This window comes from Parasteatoda tepidariorum, chromosome 10, assembly GCF_982258835.1.
Source record: "Parasteatoda tepidariorum strain Cologne lab strain chromosome 10, Ptep-v5.0, whole genome shotgun sequence".
NCBI lineage: Eukaryota > Metazoa > Arthropoda > Arachnida > Araneae > Theridiidae > Parasteatoda > Parasteatoda tepidariorum.
Window position 1 is genome coordinate 101,428,870 of NC_141764.1, and position 23,175 is coordinate 101,452,044.

The 23,175-nt window shown below is 28.5% G+C and overlaps 1 protein-coding gene across 1 annotated transcript; it reads left to right on the forward strand.

The window, feature by feature from the left end:
* The first annotated feature begins 56 nt into the window (after nucleotides 1–56).
* Nucleotides 57–21,395, forward strand: LOC107448896 (uncharacterized). The gene is made up of 10 exons (XM_016064250.4): nucleotides 57–244; nucleotides 2,146–2,298; nucleotides 2,372–2,454; nucleotides 4,944–5,052; nucleotides 8,293–8,400; nucleotides 9,624–9,735; nucleotides 10,326–10,441; nucleotides 15,504–15,647; nucleotides 18,148–18,273; nucleotides 19,193–21,395. The coding sequence occupies exons 1-10, from the start codon at nucleotides 232–234 to the stop codon at nucleotides 19,924–19,926; spliced, it is 1,698 nt and encodes a 565-aa protein (XP_015919736.1). The 5' UTR covers nucleotides 57–231; the 3' UTR covers nucleotides 19,927–21,395.
* The last annotated feature ends 1,780 nt before the right edge of the window (nucleotides 21,396–23,175 follow it).

A 23,175-nucleotide genomic window follows, 5' to 3' on the forward strand; every position in this document is an offset into this window, starting at 1 on the left:
TACGATTCTATTTTAACGCCATCTATAAAATAATTTGATCACAAATATCTCATTTTATTAATCAAAATGTAAAAAGCTGCAAGCTACAACTATTTTTATCCAACGTGACTTAATGCATTTTTCTGCTTTACAACTCAAAGGATGTTTTAAAAGTTTCGAAATCATGTAACTTATCTCTTTTGCTAGGCTCATTTTGTGTTCACTGTTGCTGTTTTCTATTATTTTATCAGTATGTATGATGATGGTTAGTATTTCATAAATTGTTCTAAAATTTTTCTCTTCTTTGGTCATAAATATGGTTTTAAATTATATTTTTCCATAAGAAGATGGCTTTGCTTAGTTTTATCAGCATAATGCAATTCAAATTACCTTATTAAGTGTGATTTATATCTTTTTAGTTGCTTAATTCTAATTCTTTGTTCAAAAATAGATCATTTTTATGTATATTTTCTGTATTAAATCCTCTTCAAATTTCCTTGTAATTAAATGTTCGTTCTATTACTTATTACTCTTAAATGTACTGTGAAAAGTGTTTGCCCTTCAAATTTCATACATTGCATTAAATTTTCATAGTTAAAAGCTATTTTCTGTAATTTGATGACTATTTATTATAATATCACACAAATGTAAGCTTTAAATATTGTAATGAATGTAGATGATTAAAGATAAAATTTATTTTACTTTCTTTTAAAAGGTGTAAATTGATGAATGTGATTGGACTTCACCATTCAAAAATAAAAATCATCTATATATTGAAGTAATTTACAACTCAAAATTTTGGAGCACTTTCCATTTCAATATTTAAACAATCAATTGTAAACTTACCAATTTTATTCTAATATCAATGTATTAACTAAGTAGCATTGATATAAATAATTTATGTCTCTGGTGTTTGACTTTTAATAGCGAGGATACAATTATGTCAGTGTGGGTAATATTATAATTAAATGCTTTTAGGTAAACAATCGCAGCATATTTATTATCAGCATTAAAGAGTTGCCTTTAATTTATTACCTTTTGTATTAACCACATTTCTAATATTCAATCATAAAAGAAAAATTTATATCAATTAGTGTGGGACAATATTGCAATATATTGTGAGAAAATATCAGTTTTTCACTATCCACTGCAAAAAAATTTTTTAAAAACTTTCTCAAGTAAAATAATTAAACAAAAAAGCTGTGTGGAATTTGAAATATTTTTTTTTTATTAGTAAGTTCAGAGTTTTGTAAAAACCTGGTCTAAATATAGATGTATGTAAATAAAGTTCCTTATTTTTATGTTTAAATTTTTTCCAAAATTAAAGTTTGTTATGATTGAATTGTGAATAAAACTAAGAAATAAAAAATTACAAGAAAAATATACGCTTTGATTTGATGGGGGATGTTTCCGTATCGTGATCTGCCATGCCAACTGCAGTCGCCAAGGCAGGAAATTTTAAAAAAAAAAACAAAACATGTAGATGTTTGACTGAGGGTGGCTACGAATTAGTCCCTTTCTGTGTTAATTTTATATATATATATATATATATAGCTTTTCGCAGCCGCTGACTGACTAGTTGTCAAGACTTGGCGATATTTCTGGCAGAGATCATGATGCAAAAATCTCCACGAGTTTATAGCAGTACATATTGTTACGATTAGAGATTTGTTGTTAACAATTTATTAGTTGCAGGACATGGTTTGATTTTAAGTCTGTAACAAAGTGTGCTAGTGCTAGAAGCAAAACCAACCAAAGTTCACACTAGTGTTTTTGAAGCGAAATTGGGGGAAATTTAATCGCCAGAATAATCGCCCAGTTTTTGCAACTTCTAAGCAGTAGCCGGCGGGTAATTTAAAAAAAAAAAAAATTTCATAGATGGTGATCAACTCCCTTGTAACCACCATATACTAATAACCAAGTTAATATTATATGCTTGGCTAATTAAGAATTAGTTATTAAAAGTCTGAAAACTGGAAGACAATCTTTGTAAATACTTTTTAAAGTTAACATTTTATTTATGAAACTCCTATAAAAGTTGATTTTTTCAAATAGCACTTAATATATTTTTGAAACAATATTTTTTATTTGTATATAAATGAGTACAAAAAAAAAAGACCCTCAATAAAATTGAAAATACCTACTTTCAGTTTGTTATTCTTTCAGAACAAATTGTTATGATCCCTACAGAAAGGAGTAGGGATCACACAACAATTACTATGGAACGTTTGAAAGTTTCAGATATGGACCAAAGAAATATAATACATGTTGCTGGAGGAAGTCACAAGGGCATTGTTATTTATAAGCAAATAGTATCTGGTAATTTTTCAATTTTCTTTGCTTCATTTTTCATTTAATTTCACTACCTAACTGAAATGTTTGTATTGTGCAGGTAAAAGCACTTTAAAACCACCAGAACTTTCTCTTGGTTTCAAAGTGAAGATGAGAAGTGAATCCAATAATCAACATGAACTGGTAATCATTTTTACACCTTTAATAAAACTTTTCCTTTTTTGTTGAAAGTGACTCCAATACGCATGCGCTGACAGGGAAAAAATTGATGCCACAGGCAAGTGTAAATAGCGATACAAAGCCTAAGATTGTGTACTATACAAATTACTGGCTGTGAAATTGATTCTCAACTTTGGGACCTTTTTGAGTTGATTGGGGACCTTTTTTGAGTTGATATATGCTCCATAATTATATTTTTTAAGGATCCTCCCTTGTTTATTAATTATTACTGATAATGATTGTAGCATTGAGACCTTTTTAAGAATTAGGTGAAACTCAATGACTACATTAATTGTACACATATTTTACACAAATTCATTATGATGAAGAAAAATTTCAGAATAACTCATTATATAATCAGGCTTTCTTTTAAACAAACTGATGACATCGACAATCACATATCTTTAGGATTATGCTCATTCATTATACTTTTCAATTTCAAAGATATTTTTTATAATTATTTTTAGTTTTAATTTTGATTTGTTGCTTTAAATATTAACAAAATTATATAACTACTTTTAAATTAATTTTTTTTATGGAAATTGTGGAGACTTATCCTAAAGTAAATTAAATTGAATGCTGTTATGAATGTTAACATAAAAAAGATGTTCAAATCTCACTTTTGAAAATTCATATTTAAATTTGATAATTTAAAAAATAAACCAGTTAAGTTTCTATTTTATGTTTAATGATTTGTTTTTTCTCCATTAATACTAAAAAGAGTTGAATATAAGAGTTACCTTTTAATAGATTTAATTTAGGTGTCATTAAAGGAAAGTTATATTGAATTGAAAACAAAATTATTCATGTTTATATTATTTAAATATAAGTGGTTTAAAAAATGGCATTATTCAAAGATAAGCACCAGAAATATAGTTAGAATTTAGATATTTTTCCAAAATTGATAAATGTGCTTCTTGTGATTATAAAGATTTTAAATATTTTGTTTAATTATTGCAAATGAAATTTATACCACATTCACAATTTCAGGCTTTTCTTCTTCATTTACTTTTGGCAATTAATTGATTATAACTAATATGAATTTACAGTTAAATAACAATCAAAACTGGTATGTCTTATTTTACTTTGAATGCATATTAGTTATGACTAGTTAATAGCAGCAAAAAGCAATTATGACTGTGAGTTCATTGTAAATCCCAATTGATGTAATTAATTTGCATCAACTATTAACTCACTGTCATAACTAATTAAGAACAATATTTGTAAAACTGTTAAGGTGATACATTTTATTAAAAAAATATCTTTTTAGTAGTATTATAAAAAAATACATAATTATTAGAATTAATGGTAGAAGAAAAGATGCACCTCTGAAAGTATACACACATAGTTAACAATGATGCAAGTTAAATCTGTCGAGACGCAAAGTCCTCCATGTTTCCATAACAAATCATACCTCTGGGGGTGCTAATCCAGGAGTTTCATTGTCTTCTGGATTGGTTCAAAATTACAAGGCTATGGAATTGAACACTAGTAGTCATAAACCCAAAATTAAGTCAGCTGTTCAACGACGGTTATAAAATGAAACTAAATTAAATTAAAATAGGCATTACTTATTTTCTAACTTTCAAAATTTCGTTAATTTCATAAATTTTATTTTTTAATCATTTTTAATAGTACCATTTTAATTAAATTAAACCAATTATTTAATTTTTATTATATTTTATAAAAAGCAAATATAAATATTTTATCCTCTTAACAATCAATGTAACAGCTATCTTTTTAATTAATACAAAACTTCTTAATTAAATTCTATTTCTTAATTCTTTATTCCTTCATTTACTTTATTTCTCTTGCTACAAAAATGTTTATTTTATCTTAAATTGCCAATTATGGATCTCTTCCCATGCTTCTAAGTATCCATTGGAAGCAAAACGGTCTGCTCATTTTAAATTCTTCCTCATTTTAAAAATAATATGACGTCTCTTTATCCCTATAAAGGGAGCGTAATTTTTTTTTTTTTTTTGTCTTTTGCATATGGCGGTAATGTATCTCCTAAAAATATTTCTTAAATGAAATAATTCTTTTTTTTAAATTTTTTGTTCAAATTCTCTAACAAATCCCTCTTTCGTAAGAAGCGCAAATGTACCAAAGATCATTACTACTTCGGCGAAAGTCTTCACAAGAACTGCATTAAAACTACCTCCACCATAAAAACTGAAATAAAAATATTTCCACCATAAAATTCTTTTCTTCCATTACATAAACTGAAGCAACTCCATTATAGTGACTAATCTAATAGTTAATTAATAGTTTTTAATTGTTGCTTTAGTTTAATAGTAGTAGTTAATAAATCAGTTTGTGAAAATAAATTTATGATAGTCCCTTCATTTTTTTTTTCATTAATGATGACTGTTCCTTTATTTATTTATTTTATTAATGTGTGTGCTTTTTCTTGTGGTATGTATGATTCTCTGAATGAAGTATAATTCTAGGAATATTGGAAATTGAAATTTTGGTTCAAAGATGTTGGAGATGAGGAAAAAATTGAGAGTGCGGAAGCTTTTCTAACCGAGCTGATATCTTCAGAAGAGCGTCCAAAAGGTGAGAATTATTTTCAATGCAATTCAATTCTAGAATTGCTTTTATTAGACTAGCTGGATTGAATTTATTGTTTTCTGTTTTAATTTATCTAGGCATTAATTGCTAGTAGATTTTCTAAGTCATGGTGTGTGTATATATATATATTATTTATTATTTGAGAACTGTTCAACAATTTTAGGTTTTATTAGAAAAAAAGTAACATAGATAAGTGTGTTCTTTATATTCCATTTGTCTGTTTACTATTTCGGTGGGGAACACTGTTTAGTATTACTCTAACCTGGGATCTATCCGGACATTTTGTGAAAGGTCCTGTTTTTGTAAAATTGTGAAAAAACTATTCATAATTTGTGAATATGACATAAGCGTTATGTCAGATTTTTTCAACCAGGCTCCTGCTTTTGTGAATTTTTGTAAATAAGGTCTTGTTATTTGGTATTACTATACTGCTCAACACAGAATATTCAGTTCAGACGAATAATGGAAACAAAATCACTCACATTTTTAATAATTTCAATTGATATATTTTAAATAACACGACTTAGTAATGTATCACTTTTAATGTGTTACGCGTTAAGGAAACTTAAACAATTCTTAATAACAATTTATAATATTTTATTTAAAAATTACCAGAAAATAATTTTTATTTGTATAATATTCTATTAATTAATTTTATGAATAAATATAATTTGATCAATTATTTATTTACAAAAAAAATTATGACTTAATATTGATAAGAATGTGCACATGATGTTTGTAAAAGAGAAATATTTTCTTGGAATACTACATTTGGAATTTATACTTAGGGAAACTTGGAAAACTTAGTTTGTCTCAAACTGTCTTTCATTTCCCCCTACCCCGGAAAGGGTTTATTCAATTAACAAAAAAATAATAAAGATAAACAAATTTGTGAAGGGTCCGATTAAAAGATAAATTATTTTGTGAAGGATCCGTTTTTATGAAAAGATATTTTGTGAAGGGTCTGTAAGGTGTTTTGTGAAGGGTCTTTAACTCATATAAAGTTTATATCTCTTTTAATGAGTGTTGAATCAGGTGAAGGAATATACTCATATTTCAGATTAAAAGTAATTACATTTTAACTGTGGTAGGAGTTTTTAACAGCTATTTACTTCAATTGTTATGTTTTGCTTACTAACTCATGCTAATAGCAATAGAAAACAGCTCTTTTGCTTATTCATGCTGCAATTTCAAATTGCAGTTAGGAGTTAACAAACAGATAGGACACTAACCTCCTAACTTTTAGTAGACCTATTTACAGATACACTTAGCGATTTATTTTCTTAATCAACTTTTATTATTTTTCAAATTGTAAGCAGGCCAACTGAAGAAATATTTTGCATGAAGGCCAATTTCTTTTTGCTTATGTTATTAAAATATTGCATTTAAGACAAAAATCAATCCATTTATAGGTAGATCTAATTATAAAAGATTTATTGTTAGATTTTTCGCACTCTATGATACATAGCTGCCAACTCTACTGGATTTTCCAGTAGACTACTGGATTTTGGTAGTTTCTCCTGGTCTACTGGTTTATTTAAAATTCTCCTGGGTTTTGTACATTTTAGAAAATTCCCTAAAATTGAGTAAGTTCCTTAAAATAGAATAGAATTTCTTAAAATAGAATTCTTGAAATAGAATTTTTGTACCGACTATTGCTTTGCTTGCTTGAATTATTAAATAAATATAACTAATACATAATGACGTGAACCTCATTTTTAGAAATCCATTTAAACCTTTTTTTTTTTTCTAAAATGTTCCGTTTATTTTTATTCAGAGCTCTCTTTTTAAATTAATTAAAAAAATCTTTTAACTGTGTTTGATGAATTAAATGCCTATTAATATTCAAAATTATGAGTAAACATAATACATAAAATTTTAAGTATGTTTAATGTCAATCATTAACTGGAAAATATTACAGTTTTTCTATTTTGATGACTATAAAAATCCCTAAAATTCCCTATGCGTAAAATATTTAGTGCATGATGCAACAATTATCATAAAATTTATATTATTTTGTAAAATCTACTGGATTTTTTTCCTATCCATGTTGGCAGCTATGTGTTATCTTCACATTTCTTATTCTGTCAAAAATGCTAAAAAAAGAATTATGTTAGATTCCTCAGTCTTTTTATTACAAAAATTAATCCCAAACTGTCAAACAAAAAAAATCATTTGAAATTTAAATGTTTTTCTTTCACAGATATCTCTAAAATTTGTTAAACTTTATTAAATAAATAATTTTAAAAAATTTGGGATATTATTATTAAGTAAACTAAATTTATAACTCAAAAACTTTTTGTTTCATTTGATTAGGTTCCGAGATTTTATGAGTGATAACAAAAGTAAAAATGAAATTAAGAGCTAAAAATATGAACCTTCTTTATTGAACCCACTTCTGCCAGATTGTGCCTATGAATGATTGCCTGTATGTAAACAATAACAAGCTTCCTACAACAAGACTTCCGACTCCCTCCGCTTAGATAAACTTATGAGGCTTCTGTGAACAGGTTTAATATTCTAGGAAGTTTTATTATTGTGATTTGTGTTTAAATTTGCTTGTAATTTTACCGTTCATAAGAGTTTTCTGTAATTTTTAATTCTAAGTGATCGTAAGCCTAAAAGAAATCTAAGAAAATTAATATCACAACATAAATAAAGTGTGAGGTTTGCCATGTTTTGAGCATTATCTCTTATTGGCCATATTTGTGTAGAATAGTGTTTTTTTTTTTTTTTAATTATTATTTTTTTTTATTTTTTTAGTATGGCATTATAGCATACTTGCGGAGTCTTCTGAATTCATTTGTTGTTTATTTCAGTGAAATTTAAATGGAAAGGATGCGCTATATTATAATCACTATGGGTTTAATTATATTGTATGGCACACTTTTTTAAGCTTAGACATAAAAATCAATCAAAAGTAGTGAAATTATACGACCCATTTAACTGCAGGCACCATCTGTGCTTCGCTTTACACGATCAACCATCCATAAGGTAAAAATTTTGTTAATTCTTTTTGAGGGTCAAAAATGTTAACTATTAAATTGGTTCCTGTTGGAAAGCTTTCTTGTATTATGCTGTCAAATTTTATATTCACTCTGAAACATTTCTATGTTAAAGCTCTTAAAACACTTACTTTACTGCAATGTGGTGATAAAACAATGGTGTGTATACTTATTTTTTTAATCATCAGAGCTCTTCATAACCCTTGAAATTTGTTTTTAGATTATACAGGATTTATAAAGAAGACAATGAAGTTAATGCAGTTAAAATATCCATGCATTCAGAAAGTTGAAGTAGAAATGAAGAAGCACTCTGAAAGTCATCAACCTGGTATGTACTAAGTTTTGTTATGATGTTTTTTTTTTAAACTCTTATATACTTAAATTTGTTGTTCTCTAAATCTTGATGTATTAATAGCATACATTTTTAAATGTAGTCAATTTAAGACTGTGGCATACTTAATGACTGATATTTTACTTCTCCCAAAACCAAAGTAGATGTGTACGCTGCTTCTCTTTTATGCAGAATTCCTGATCTGATAACTATAATCCTTTTTCACATGTCTATTAAATAACACTTGAATAACCTGAGATTAGCAATGCAGTAAGGCTTTGCGGAACGGAAAATTTTCCTTAGAAATAGGAACCTCTTGGGAGGCTCTAAAAACTCCACACATTATTCATTTTTTTCTTCTGCAAAGTTTTATTCATTTGTCGCTGAACTTTTTTATTTTAACAGGAGAACAATTATGTGTAATACAATGGGTTTTTTTTTTCAAAAATTTAATATAAAATTACTTTATTTTCAAAATATTGCAAATTACTATATTTTAAATTAATTTTTTCCCACAAGTTCTGTCTTCTTCTCTCTTTTTCTTTTTTTTTTCATTTTATTAAATTTAATCTTTGTCTAAGATAATCAAGGGCAAAAACTTGGCACAAAATATTATTTTTAGTTAAATCTCAATCCTTTTCTATTAGTATACTCTTTATTAATAATTATACGAGTATAAATAAACCTAATGTTATTTATCCAAATCATTGAACTTATTTGTTATTTTTAAATTAAATCTAAAATGAGCATCTATAGTTTGAGTATGTTATTTCTTTCTCTTATGGTGCAGCATCAGCCCACTTTGACTTGCTGAACTGTGTTCTTCATTGTTCTTAGTCTTGGATTTCCTGTTTGTCATTTTATTATAGTTAGATTTTTTGTTACAAAATTCAGCAATCTCTTTTTTTTTCTTCTTATTTCTGTGTGTTTCTTTCTCTGGGTCTTGAATTCACAGGTTTCCAATTTAAGATTTTTGTCAGCGCCATATTTTCTCTCTGTATGACCAAGCCATTTGATTTTATGAATTGAATAATGCCTTTTACTTAATTTAAGAGTCAAGTTAGATATTGTTTCTAATTCTCCAATGTGATTGTGTATTGTATATTTGAGTACTTATGACGTACCCTAATGGCTATAAACCGTGATTACATCTAATTTGTGCTGACAAACAAGTGTTTTTTTTTTAAAATAAGTGTTTTATTAAATTTTTATGGTTATAGTTCCAAATGCTTTTGAAGCTAAAAGTTCAAAATTAACTGCTGATGAGGGGAAGCTGTTGGAAATTATTGAAGCTGTCTACCCTAATTCCCTCTCAGTTATTTCTGTTGCAAAGTAAGTCACACTTTGATCAAATTACTCTATGAATGAAATGGTAGAATTTAAAATGCATCTTTGCATGCATTGTTTTAAAACATAGTTTTAAGAGATAAGTTTCTTCCACAGTAAAAGATAAAAAAATACTTGGAAAAAAAACCAGAAAAATCTGGGTAAATCTTAATGCTATTTTTTAAAGAGTTTATAATTGTCATCTAGATTCAAGAATAAAGTATTATTTTCTTTGCTATTTAATACATTTTTTTAATAAGGGAAAACTAAAAAGCAACAATTAGAAAAAGTAAGAAAATGAATTTCATATATTTTTTAAGAAATTAGCAGAGTATAGTACAAGCTAATTTTATTGTAAATATAAACAGAACCAAATTTTGTAATAACTATTAAAATATAATAATCAAATTTTATAAATACATACAATGAAATTAACAAATATTTTTATCAGTGTAATTTTTTTTTTTTGAATCACACAGATTATTATCTGAGGTGTCTGCTGAAAACAAGCCTGTGATATCACCAAACTTAAAATGTTTCTCTTTAAAAACTCATTTTTCCATTCTTATGTCTTTCATTATGTCATTGCATATTAGGTCTTCCACTCTGTCAGTTGAGGATGTCCAGAAGCATCTAAAAACATTAGAAATGAGAGGACAAGTCAAGTGTTTAAGTAATGGAAATTACATTCGTACCACTAAAAATGATTCAGGTAATTACAGTTCATTTTGGTTGCAATAAAGTACAGTGGAAAATCCATATCCAGAATCATCGGTACTTTGGCAAATCCGGAAAATTGGTCTGACGTTAATCAAAACATCCTAAATCAGTAAGAAATAACGAATAGAAGATAATTAACGTTACTTTCAGTAAATAATGAATGAATTCATGTGGTTTGCATGGTTGCGCTATTTCGAAGGATTTTGTTACAGATTTCTACATCATGGTTTTTAAAATTTCGATGCAAATTCCGAATCACGCATTTCAGTTAGTAATTATTTTGCGATTTGCGGCGATTCACCAGTGAATCCATGTGATGTAGTTTTGCCGATCGTCTTTTTTTTTTTTTTTTTTTTTTTGTTAGCTATTAACGCAGATTTTTAATTCGTTTTTGAAATCTCAATGTTTTTATAAGATTTTATTTTGATCAGCGAGCTTCAAATCGCACTCAATTATTGACAATTCACCCACAATCTCACGGGCATTTATGTCAGTTATTGTCATTGATATTTATAGTTTTTTTGAATAATCAGTTAATGCCTGTTTTAGTCGTAACGATTTCATCTCAAATCCTCAATTTTTTCAAAATGTGAAATTTTGGCTCACTCTGAAATTAAATGCATGATTTTTGATGGTAATAATCCTTTTATTCAAGATCTGAAAAAAACATGTGATTTTCGTTGCGCTGCAGGGAATTTCGTTTCCGTGATGTAAAAAAAAAATTCATAGTGTAGCGGAAATCAGATTAAAATCAAACAAAAATCATTCGTGTAAAAATAAAAAAGAAGTAAAGAAGAAAGAGTGATCGTAAAAAAGTGTCCAGTAAACGGATGTCCGGATATGGGACTTTGCACTGCATCTTCAAAATATAATCATCCTGTTCATTATTATTATATTTTTACTTTTGTGAATGAATTGAAATAAATCATTCTGAATTCTTAAAATAAGTCCAGTTTTAACTTAAATAAGAATAAGACCATTTAATTAAAATAATTTTATAAAAAAATTATTTTTTAAATATGAAAGATTAATATAGTACAGTGTAACGTCCCATATCCGGACGTCCCTTTCCCGGAAGGGTCAATTTCCCGGACACTTTTTAACAATCAAAATAAACAAACATCTCTCCATCATTCCCTTTCCTTAAAAAAAAAAAAAAAAAGAAGTCTTTTGACACATTTTCTCTTTTCCGCATTGAACCCATAAATCACCAAAAAGGGGAGATCTACCAAGACCATTGAGTGACTGTTAGTGACGCTCCTCCCTTGGAATGTAGGAAAAAGAGGGAGATTTGTTTTCAACTGAGTCCCCTCCCTCCACCCTCCTTTCCCATGCAAGTGGCTAGTAAAAGAGGCATTTCCTGGAACCTTTTTATTGAAAGAAGAAATACTGTGGAAAAGGGTAAACGGGGCAAGCGTTAAGGTGGAGGGGGAGACAAAATGGAAAATTTGAATAGGTCTAAAAGGATCCTTGAGAAACAAAACATTCGTTCTTCCCCATACCATGTAATATTTAGGAGGCGAGATGGAAAAGGGGGTAACATTCTCGCTTTAACAGATTCTTTCAGTCATAGAAGAAAAAATAAAGAGAACCTGATCAGCGTGCCCCGCCTTTATGCTTGGTTGATGGCCAATGATTGGAGAGAAAACAATAATTTGTTACTTCCCCACCCTCAACTTAAATGATCTCCTCTTTACACTTATTTTCTTTCACAAATAAGGTGGAAGTGAATTTTTCTCCTCCACCTACCCACTTTAATGAATGACGGGAATTTCCCTTTCTTGCTTGAATCATTCTAGTTAAAAATGGCGGATTATTATTTTCATATGTCAATTTTTTTTCGTTTTCTATATTTTAAGCAATAATATTTTTTCTTCTAATATTTTATTGATTAGATATTCTAATACTAAAACATTATTCCCCTTAAAAATAATGTTTATTTATTTTTTGCTTCTTAGATTTAGATCATTTTAAGCTTTGTTCCAGAATGACATGAATTTCCCCTTCTTGCTTGAATTGTTCTAGTTCAAAATGGCGGATTAATATTTTCATAACTGTTAAATTTTTTTCGTTTTCCATATTTTCAGCAATAATATTTTTTTTCTAATATTTTATATTTGATTTAGATATTCTAATGCTAAAACATTGTTCCCCTTAAAAATAACGTTTATTTATTTTTTGCTTCTTAGATTCAGATCGTTTATTAAATCATTTTAAGCTTTGTTTACCTTGGGGGTCTATTATATGGAAAAATCTATTATACGGACTTCTGGAAGTCCCACCGATTCCGGATACGCGACTTTACACTGTATAACGATAAAAACATTTGTAGACCTATATAGTATAAGTTGCATACACATTTAATTTAAATGAATAGTTATTTCAATATGTTCAAGGAACATAGTTAAAACTTATTTTAAGGAATGCTTATTTTTCATTTTTAGTTCTTAATTATGTTTATTATTATTTTATTTTACTGGATTTCTAGTTTTTAAAGTGTTCTCATTATTTTGACCTTGAATAATATTTTGTTGTTGTCATGTTAAATTTATTGTTTAATATGCTCTTAATCATTTTAATTAACTTACCCAGCAATTAAGGGTATCATTTCTATCTGTTGCTCTGATTAAGTTCTAAAATAGGGGCTTCAACTTTTTGCACCAAAGGCCCACAGCAATAAATATGAAAAATCCTGCAAACGACACTTCTGCCAGATAATATAATTTAAGATAATTGCAGTGACTCACAAAAGTGTTCATACACCTTTGACTCTCCATGAAATAGGGTTCTATTCATTAGTTAAAATTAATATTTTAAAATGAGTATTTAACAATAAGATCTATAATCTATTCTGAATAAAACTGTTTGTAATATTTTTTTAAAAAGTAAAAATTTATTTTTAATATAAAGTTATTTAATTTGGTGTCTAATCTTATTGGCCCTTTTACAGTTATTAATTTTTGGATCCAAATACATTAATATACTATGAATTATAGTTAAACAGATTCATTATATGATTTAGAACTTAACTTTCAGCTTCATGCTTAAACTGATGTGAAAATCATAATTAAAATATACATCCGTTCGTTTGGCAAACAAAAATAGAAAATTACAGTTGTGACCTCACCAAATTTGTTATTTAAATATACTTTTAATTTTTAGGGTTATTTCGAAAAAAAGATAACTTAGAAAAGTCATTTATGTTCATAGTAGGGAACCGATTATCTGGAATGATCGGGACCATCGCTATTCCGGATAACTGATTTTTCCGGTTTTCTGAATCGCTACAAAAAACCGTTTTTTTTTTATTGTTAAACCCAACTAATAAGGAAAAAATATTTGGAAATAATCTTAAAAAGAAGAAAAATCGATGAAGTAATACACTAATGATTATTTCCAAAATGATGGTAAGGTAAACATCTTTCAAAAAAAAGGAAGAAAAATCCTAAAATCTTATGAGGAAAAAAGCATTTAAAAAAAAAAAAAAAATGGCGGGAAGATTTATCAAATTTCAATCTGGTTTTTTGATTTTCCGGTTTTCTGATTTCCAGATAACGGGTTCTGTACTGTACTAATAGATCTTAATAGTATCATAAGGGAAATATTTGGACGTGGAAAGTGGTGGGACAAGTGTTCTTTATAAGACCTATATTTTTAGTTGAAGAATTTCAACTGTTTTATACCAAGAAACAGCAATTATTGCGAAACAATCATCGGGGTTGGTGAACATCAGTGAACATAAAAAATGAATAAAACTCATTTTTCAAACAGAGTAATTATTGAGCTTTAAGTAATAACTATTCCTTTTAAGTTCACATCTGGTAGGAACAATAATTACCAAACAACAAAAAAAATTTTGTTCAAAATTGATGAAAAACTATTTTATTTCATTGATTAAATTATCCGTATTTTATAAAAGTAAATCATTACAGTTTGTACGAATCAAATTTTACTTGCTTGTAATTTCTTAGAAGAAAATTAGAAGAGCAATAATTACATTCTTACCCTCAGACTTTTTAAAGTGAAATTAAACTTAATGGCCTTAAAACAAGTGGTGCTGCAATTAAACTTTATTGGTCTGTAGAGAAGAGTGTTCTTTGTAACCTTTAAAGTTATATTTTTTTTTTCGGATTAGAGCCGTTTACAGTGCTTCATCTACATTTTTTGTACTTTGCACAGTAATTATACAAAAGTTAAGGACATACAAAATGATGTGTGAAACAAAATATACATATTCAAGCAGAGAATCATACCCTATCAGAATATGTATGTATTTATTTCTGTAATGCTTTCATAATTTAGTAAATTGCTTAAAAAAATCAGAAATATGTGTTGGACATTTTATCTGTAAATGATTTTTAAAAATATAAATTTGCATAAAAATGTGCTTGGTGCATATTTTTTTTTACTCCATGTGAGTATTTTAAGTAAGATAAGCTATTAAATAATGAAAATTAATATTTTAATGAGAAATATTGAACCCAAAAGTTAATGAAATGAAAAAATAACCCTTTATTATTTCTCTCAATGAAGCATTAAACGAACTATAACTCACTAATTATTTAGAATATTTGTCATTCTACTGCCTTTTTTTTTATTTCTTAGCCATCATCATTTATTATATGAAACGGGATAACTTGACAAGCATTGTGGACCTCTATTTTAAGAGAACCAATAGCATGAGAATGAATAAACTAGATTCTTTAAATAGACAAAGCATTCATTTAACATTTGTTTGTTGGCAGTGGGGGAGGGGGGTCGTGAAGGTTCTCTTAACTAAAAATTATTTGAATAATTTAAGTTAGTTTATCCTAAAATTATATTTCAATACATGTAGGCAAAGGAAAAAAAGTTTTTAATTTGTAATGAAATAATTGATTACACTTAATAAATTAGATTTTAAGTATATTTTAATTAGTCAATAGTTATTAGAATTAAAATGAAAAATGTATTAACTAGGATTTTTTTTCTTGGTCTCAATTTTATATTCTGTTCACTTTTGATTTGTTGCTAAGATGAAGAAGATGATTGAAATAAATTTAAACGCATTGCAGATGTAAAAATTGCTAAACAGATGCCAATGATTTCTCAGGCTAAGCAACCAGTGATTGCTATCATCACTGCTCAATACTGTGAAAAAGTGGCTGTAGATTCGATGATAGAAAACAAAGAGACTTTTGTCAAGTTTAAAACTGAAGGTATAATTCTTCTTTTTTTTTCTATCTCTTAACTTGACATTAAGGAATTTTTTTTTTTTTTGCAATTTCAGAAAATTATTCATGTAACTTACATGTGATATAGTCAAGGCCGCACTCAGGAGGGTCGATTTTCCGGGGGTCCTGAGCTCTTGAAGGCCCGAACAAAATTTCATACAAAAGGATAGTGCTTAACCCTTTGGACCCAACTTTTGCTGCATTAAAATTTAAGTATGAAAAACAGTTTATGTTAATGCTGGCATATTAAAATAAGTATACTATAAGTTTAAAGTTGTTTGCTTTTCCCGGAAGTCACTGGGACAATCTGTCCTAATCATCTTGAATATTGTAAAAGTGCCTATATATTGCATGGGAATAAATAATGAAATTAAAATAAATGCATCAAATTATTTATTCTACCAGAAGTTGCTGTAATTAAATAATCAAAACAGAAACTAAAATTTTGTCTAATAATAGTTTTATCACTAATGTGATGTATTGTCCCACTGGTAAGTATGATTTGGACAATATATCCCACAAAACAAAATGTGTCAAAATTTCTAAATCTGATACTAAATAGATACAATTATTGCGGTAATAAGAACAAACATAACTATTTTAACACAAAATATAGCAAAAATATAGTTGTACTTACCCCAAAATTCAGAAAATACATAAATTAAAACGAGATTGACTGGCGTGCTCACAAACAATAGTCAGCCATTTTGATATGAAAGTGTTGCCAAGTACCTTTAGTCATATTTTTATTCCCTAATATCTAAAGAACCCTGAAAACATTAAAACACATGCAAAATTGTGATCTGTTTATCCATTAGGAAATAAAGTTTAATCTTTGTGACATATATATCCCATTCATATTTTTATTCCCTAATATCTGAAGAACCCTGAAAATATTAAAACACATGCAAAATTGTGATCTCTTTTTCCATTAGGAAATAAAGTTTAATCTTTGGGACATTATATATCCTATATGGGTCAAAAAGGTAAATTTGTTCTTAGTATTAATTAATTAGTACTAAGAGTTTCTATATACAAACTGCAATTTTGCATAAAAGGTCTTCAAAAATACAACAAAATATGAAGTTAAGACTTTTTGTGTTTTGAGAAAGGGGTCTCAATAAAGTTTGTCCTGGAGCTCGTAAAACCTTTGTTTTGCCTTGTATGTTGTTATCTTTTTCCTCCTCTACTCTGGAACTTTTATGGGCAAAGCATACACTTACATCAAGGGGATGGGAGCAAAACCATGTCTTACCCCGTCTTACACCAAAAAAAGAGATTATCAAAACTTAACATAACAATTCTCATGCCATATTTAGCTAAATCCTTATTGTTTGTTAAGGTAGGAATCTTTAATAAACTTATAATAAGCTGGACTAAAAATAATTTTTATAACTATAAAGACTAATAAATATTCAAAAACATAAGAACATTAGAGAGTTGACATAGTAAAACAGACTTATATATACAGACACTGTGAATTAATGAACAACGCTCCAATATGGCTAACAACTAATGAACAACGCTCCAATATGGCTAACAACAACACTTGTCTAATAAAGTGTAGAGTTTATCTTCTAAACAGAGTTAATTTCAACACAATTAAATCTAACACTACTCTCCCCTACATAATTTTAAACAATGATCAATTGTAGATTTTCAACAATGTTCCATCAGAAAATCATTTATGAACTGTTTATAATCAAAATGTTTTTGAAAGTCATGAGAATAGTATTGTACTCAGCACTTTCGTTATATTCTTCATTTCAACATATGTAAAAGGTGGCTCAACATCAAGGACTTTTTGACTTGTCAGCTCATCACCCCTTTTTTTTTCCTATAATTATCTGGCATACTTCTGATTCTGTTAATGTGAAAGCTATAGGGATATTTTCATCCATGACTTTAACACTTGAGATATCATATCTGCAGGATGTTCTATCATTTCTTCAGTTTCCCGATCCATTTTTTCGAATTGCCCATCTTTACCTGCTCTATTTCTTTTGCACTCTGTGTTTTCAATTTGTTTTTCTCTTCTAATAAAAACATGATTTTTTTTTAAATTTTGTGAAGTAGAAGCTGAGGAATCCGCTGAGGGGAGGCCAATTTAACTGTGATTCAATTTATGTTGACTCATTTTTGGTAATCTGTCATTAGAATTTAAAATGAGTATTAAAATTTATGAATAAACAGTGACTATTTCTTTAACAATTAACGATGGCAACATCAAATAATGTAGAGCTCTCAAGATGCAATTATTTTAACATGCAAATGAATAGAGAAAATATGCACCTTGTGATTTTGATAACAATAAGCAATTGATAACATTAAGCACAATCAATTAAGCTGAGACCACTCTACTCATAAAAGAAAATGGCAAACAATATTTTAAATCAATGATTCTTATTTTCAATGAAGATCTTTATTTATTTAGACAATGAAGGAAATATTCCTATAAAAAGATAATTGTCTTTTCACATTGTAGGTGAATCAAATGTTTATACTTTGGGAACTGTTGGTCCACATAGGGTTGTCTCGACTAAATTGCCAGCTACTGGAATGGCAAGAGGTGCTATGATTGCTGCTGGGAGCACAATTACTAGGCTCTTGGGTAACAATTATTTAAATTCTCCTATGACTCTTCAAATTTACTAGCTACAACTAAATTTATGATTTTCATTTATCCTCTTGATATATATATTAATTTATATTGGAATAACCATTAAAATATTTAAAATAACTTTAATATCTATTCCAGTTTTTAGCAAGCATATTGAATGCCAAAGAAATCAACAATATTGAAAGTTGAATTAACATACAATAAAAATGGTTAAATTTTATTATTAAATTTCATACAAACCAAGGAAAAACGTTTCATTTAAATTATGGCTTTTAAATAATTTATTTTAGGAACAGTGAAAATAAATTTAAATTAAACAACAGTTTTTTTTTTTCAATATTTTTAGCAGGTTCGGGTATATGACGATTAAATTATATGTAAATATCCCTATCTATCAACTAATTGTTGTGTAAATTGATCCACTTATCGTGCAAAAGTTCGCTCCATAAGTTAGTGTTATAATTGTTTTGCCAATTTTGTGTAGATGAATGTGAATTTAGACATACCATTAACTAATAAAGTAGTCAACACGTTCTCACATCATACATAATCCATTTTAAAAATTGTGGAGCACAGAACTTACTGAAATAAGCAAATAAAAAATACCTATTTTTAAATTTTTTATTATATAGTTCCGAAAAAAGAGGAAATAAAATTTAATTTAGAAAAATGAATAATAAATTATAGAAAAATGGAGCCCTAAAAAGGATTGTGATTAAAAAAAAAAGGCTGTTCTACATCAAGATATTTTAATGGAAAATAATATTTTTCTTCTTTTTAGTAAGCGGATAGTAAAAAATCTTTACATTAAAACATTTTTTATTGTTTTTATTTTCTACATTTTATTGTTTCAAGTTATTTCAATATATAATGGTAGAAATGCTGTACTTATTAACCATTGTAATTCCAGGTTCATTTCCGAGGGTAGATTATGTTTTTCTTGTTGGAGTGGGAGGTGGTGTTCCTCATTGCTACGACTACACTAAGCATGTGAGGCTGGGTGATGTTGTGGTATCCACCCCACCAGATCACACTCACTCTTATGTGTACCTCTACTGTGAAAGCGCCAACAATCCCCATGAAGCAGCTGCAGCATCCATAAAAACTTGGTGCCCTCCCAGTCTCAAGTTGCAGAAGATTGCATGCGACTTGTGGAGGAAGGGGGTCCTCGATTCCGACGACAGACCCTGGGAATCTTTCATCGAGCAGGGTTTGCAGCAACTGACGGACCAAGAATCCTCCTTCCGTAGACCGTCACCAGAAACTGATAAACTGTACTTTATGTCGTCAGAAGACGGAGAAATTGTCGACTTCGGTCACCCTCAGCCGCAGGAAGGCACATTCGATCCCCGCAAACCCGGAGCCCCCGTTCTTCACTTCGGTGCCGTGGGATCGGGCAGGGTTCTCATGCACGACGACACTAAGAGGCTGACCTTTGCGGACAAACACGGCATCATGTCTTTCGATACAGGTTTTGGCTCGGTTGTGGAATCCATATTTGGTAACAGAAAAGATGACTACATCTTCATAAGAGGAATTGCAGATTATAAAGATGGGACAAAAAAGAAAGAGTGGCAGCCATACGCTGCTTTGGCTGCAGCTGCTGTGATGAAATCTATTCTTAGTAATCTAGATTGCGATTGAGAGGCTTTTTTGTTCATTTTGAGAACTTCTTATTATGAGTTGATGTATGTAAAATGCCATGCAAAGAAAGGTGTCTCATTAAGATAAGTTCAAAGAACAAAACTTTTTGTGTAAGGAAAACATTTTTAAAAGGGTTTTTCTGTGCTATTTCATTTCCACGGGCTGTGAAAAGACTATTATTGATGTTTAATTAACTGGTATTGCAGTGGTGGATGCATACTGTGGTGATAGGTTTTTTCGGCCCCCGGGAATGAAGTATCACTGTTTTTTTATATTGTTTTTATATTAAATTTGTATGTTAGCTATTTTTAATTTTCTCAAATGAATTTAGGCTTCTTATGCTATCACATGTCATTTTTTTGATAGAATACTTGTCATGCATTTTACAACTTTGCTTACATTTTCAGTTGTATGCCTCTTTGTATGTGTAAAAGTTAGTTCTACTTATATATATATATGAAGAGAGAGAGTTATGCTTTTAAAAAATGAAAATGTTTAAAACTAGTCATTAATTCTATTTATTTATACAATTGTTAATCTCTTTGTTGAATTAGACCAAATTTATAAATTTAATATTTAACTAACAAAAATTGTTATTGTTACAATATTGGTGACTGTTCGTGCAGCAGTAATGGTATGTCGACAAAACCTATATGTAAAACCTATTCAGTGCAATTTTGTAGAATAATATGTTTTAAATATATATTTTCAGTTTTTTTTCTAAGTTTCAATAGGAACAAGTTCTTAAATACTTAACTTTCTTTGAACTTAATGTTTCAATTTCTTATAAGAAAATCCTAGTTATGTAGTGAGCAATTACATTTCCCACATATATTATAGTTTGCTATCATAGCACATTGTAATTTAGTTTATCACTAATTTAGTTTAAAAGGCAATTAACAAATCTTAAATATGGGTCACTCTATAATACATATTGAACATAAAAGGAAAGAAATACTTCCAATTTGTTAAATCATTTTTTTACAGATTAATCTAATTTAATATTGCTTGTCGGAAACAACATTTTATAATATCTGCAGGATTGCTGTTGAGTGTTGTTTAACCTGAGACATCTATTGAAATAAAAAATGGGATCCTAACAATTCTAAAATATATTTTGAAATGCATGAGAATTGTGAAAAATATTCATTTTTTTGTATTATTTATATGAATTCTATAATGATTAAAATATAACATATTTATTTGAAGTCATTAGTGTGAGACAGTAATAAATTACAGAAAAGAAAACTCAGCATATAAAAAGATAAAGTTTCTACTTTTATTACTCGTCTAAATTTTATGAAATGATATTAAAATAATATCAAGCTTTTATTCTAGAAATATCATGAAGATTTTCTTTGCCAAAAATTAGTTAAAAAAACAGAAATTTGTCATTATTTTTTTTTATCATAATTTATGTAAATGGTGATACCTAAACTACCTCCATCATTTTCAGTAGTTCAAGAAAAGTCGGCCTATAACCGACCAAGTGGCGTACAATGGGCAAAATAAAAAAAAAAAAGGGAAACCCTAAATAACTTTTGATCTAATGGTCAGATTTTCACCTACTAGCACTCTATCTTAATTGTCTTAAGGGCCTAACCTATGCTATTTAATTATTGCAAACAGTATTTTAAGTTACAAAATGAGTTTCAATAATGTACTTTCCTTGAATAAACGTAGTTCTTTTTTCTCCAGAGATTCGGGTTTCTCAAATTAAAGTGGCGTAGTTTTTATGGGGCAAAACCTCCTCCGAAAGGAAGCCACGATTGATTAATGAACAGTAAGTAGAATGCAGATATAAAAAAGTTTTCATCATGTTGTAATTTAGAATATTCACATACTTATATTAGAAGGAGATAACCCCCTCGAACATACATTAAAACCTGCAATCTGGAAAATAGGGTCCCAATAATTTAATCAAGGAAGAACACTGTCGGTGAAACTATCTCTCAGTTGTCAAATTTTAAAAAATTTTCTATTTAAATTTCTCAAGAATTGTTCAACCAATTTTGTTCAAATTTTTATTTTTTAACTGCTGGAATATTTTATAGATGTAAATCAATTGTCATAAAAGCTAAATACAATCAATAGGTTTCATTGCCATTTTACAATTTAAACTTTTTCACTATATTTACATGTATGTTGCTAAAAATATATTTGTACATTTTGCTAAAATTAATTGTATTTGTATTTTTTGTATGCCTTTTTTCAGAATTACTCATTTGTATTAAATTTAATGAATACAGTGAAACCCTAATTATTCTACATCTCTCCTGACATGTGTCCAGCTGTATCGAAGGTATATTCGCAACTTCATTCAAAAAACGTTTTCATCCAACTATGCAAATTGCATGAATAGGAATGAAAATTTATAAACATCCTCAATTTAATTCACAATAAATAATTACTAAACTCCAAAAATACAAAATGTTATGTCGAATTCAAATTTGCATATCACGTGAATATAATTACCAGTGAGCAAATAGTAAATAGTTGTTTTCATCTGCCTGTCAAGGCAGAGGAGTGCGATGATTGCTCTTGTTTTCCAGAAGCGCCATCTATGGCTAGAATTCGACTTCTGCCACACCCATACGTCACACCCGTTTATAGGGAGGACCCATTCATTCATCCACGTAATTTTGGCCTGAATCAAAAAATTATCAATCTCCAGTTCAGTAGCCCCAGAAGCATTGATTTGTTATGGGAACATGGAGGACTTTGCGACTGGACAGGTTTAACGTGCATCAGTTACCATTTTACTACACGGAGAGGTTTCGTTTGTCGGGTTTTAACCCACGAACTCTTGGGCATGGGCTTAGCACCTTACTGACCAGGCTATCCCAGTCAATAGTAAATAGTGAGAATGCAATATTGCATTGAACTACTACATCCACCCCACCACCGCTTTTTTTTTCATGACCTTTTCAGGATATCTGTTTTTACCTCCAGATTTTTTATTAAAAATTTATTTCTCTTTTTCTGCCTATTTATAAAATAAGTGTATTTTATAAAGGTTTTTAAATGTACTAATAATTTCATTCGGAGCTTAATGCTTGCTTAAAAATTATAAGTGTAAAGTTCTAAAAATTTTAGATGATTTTTGTTTTCCATTTTACCCTTTTGTACTATGGATGACAGATAATTAGGGTTCTACTGTTCATGCAATTTAAAACAAATTTTGCCTAATGAACAAAATTGTTAGAATAAATTTAACATGTATTCTCCAGAAAACAATTTTAAATTGCA

Excerpts from the sequence above, each read along its gene's own strand:
- LOC107448896 (XM_016064250.4), top strand. Across the intron at positions 10,442-15,503 it reads TACCACTAAAAATGATTCAG|ATGTAAAAATTGCTAAACAG; the intron begins GTAATTACAGTT and ends AACGCATTGCAG. Across the intron at positions 15,648-18,147 it reads TGTCAAGTTTAAAACTGAAG|GTGAATCAAATGTTTATACT; the intron begins GTATAATTCTTC and ends TTCACATTGTAG.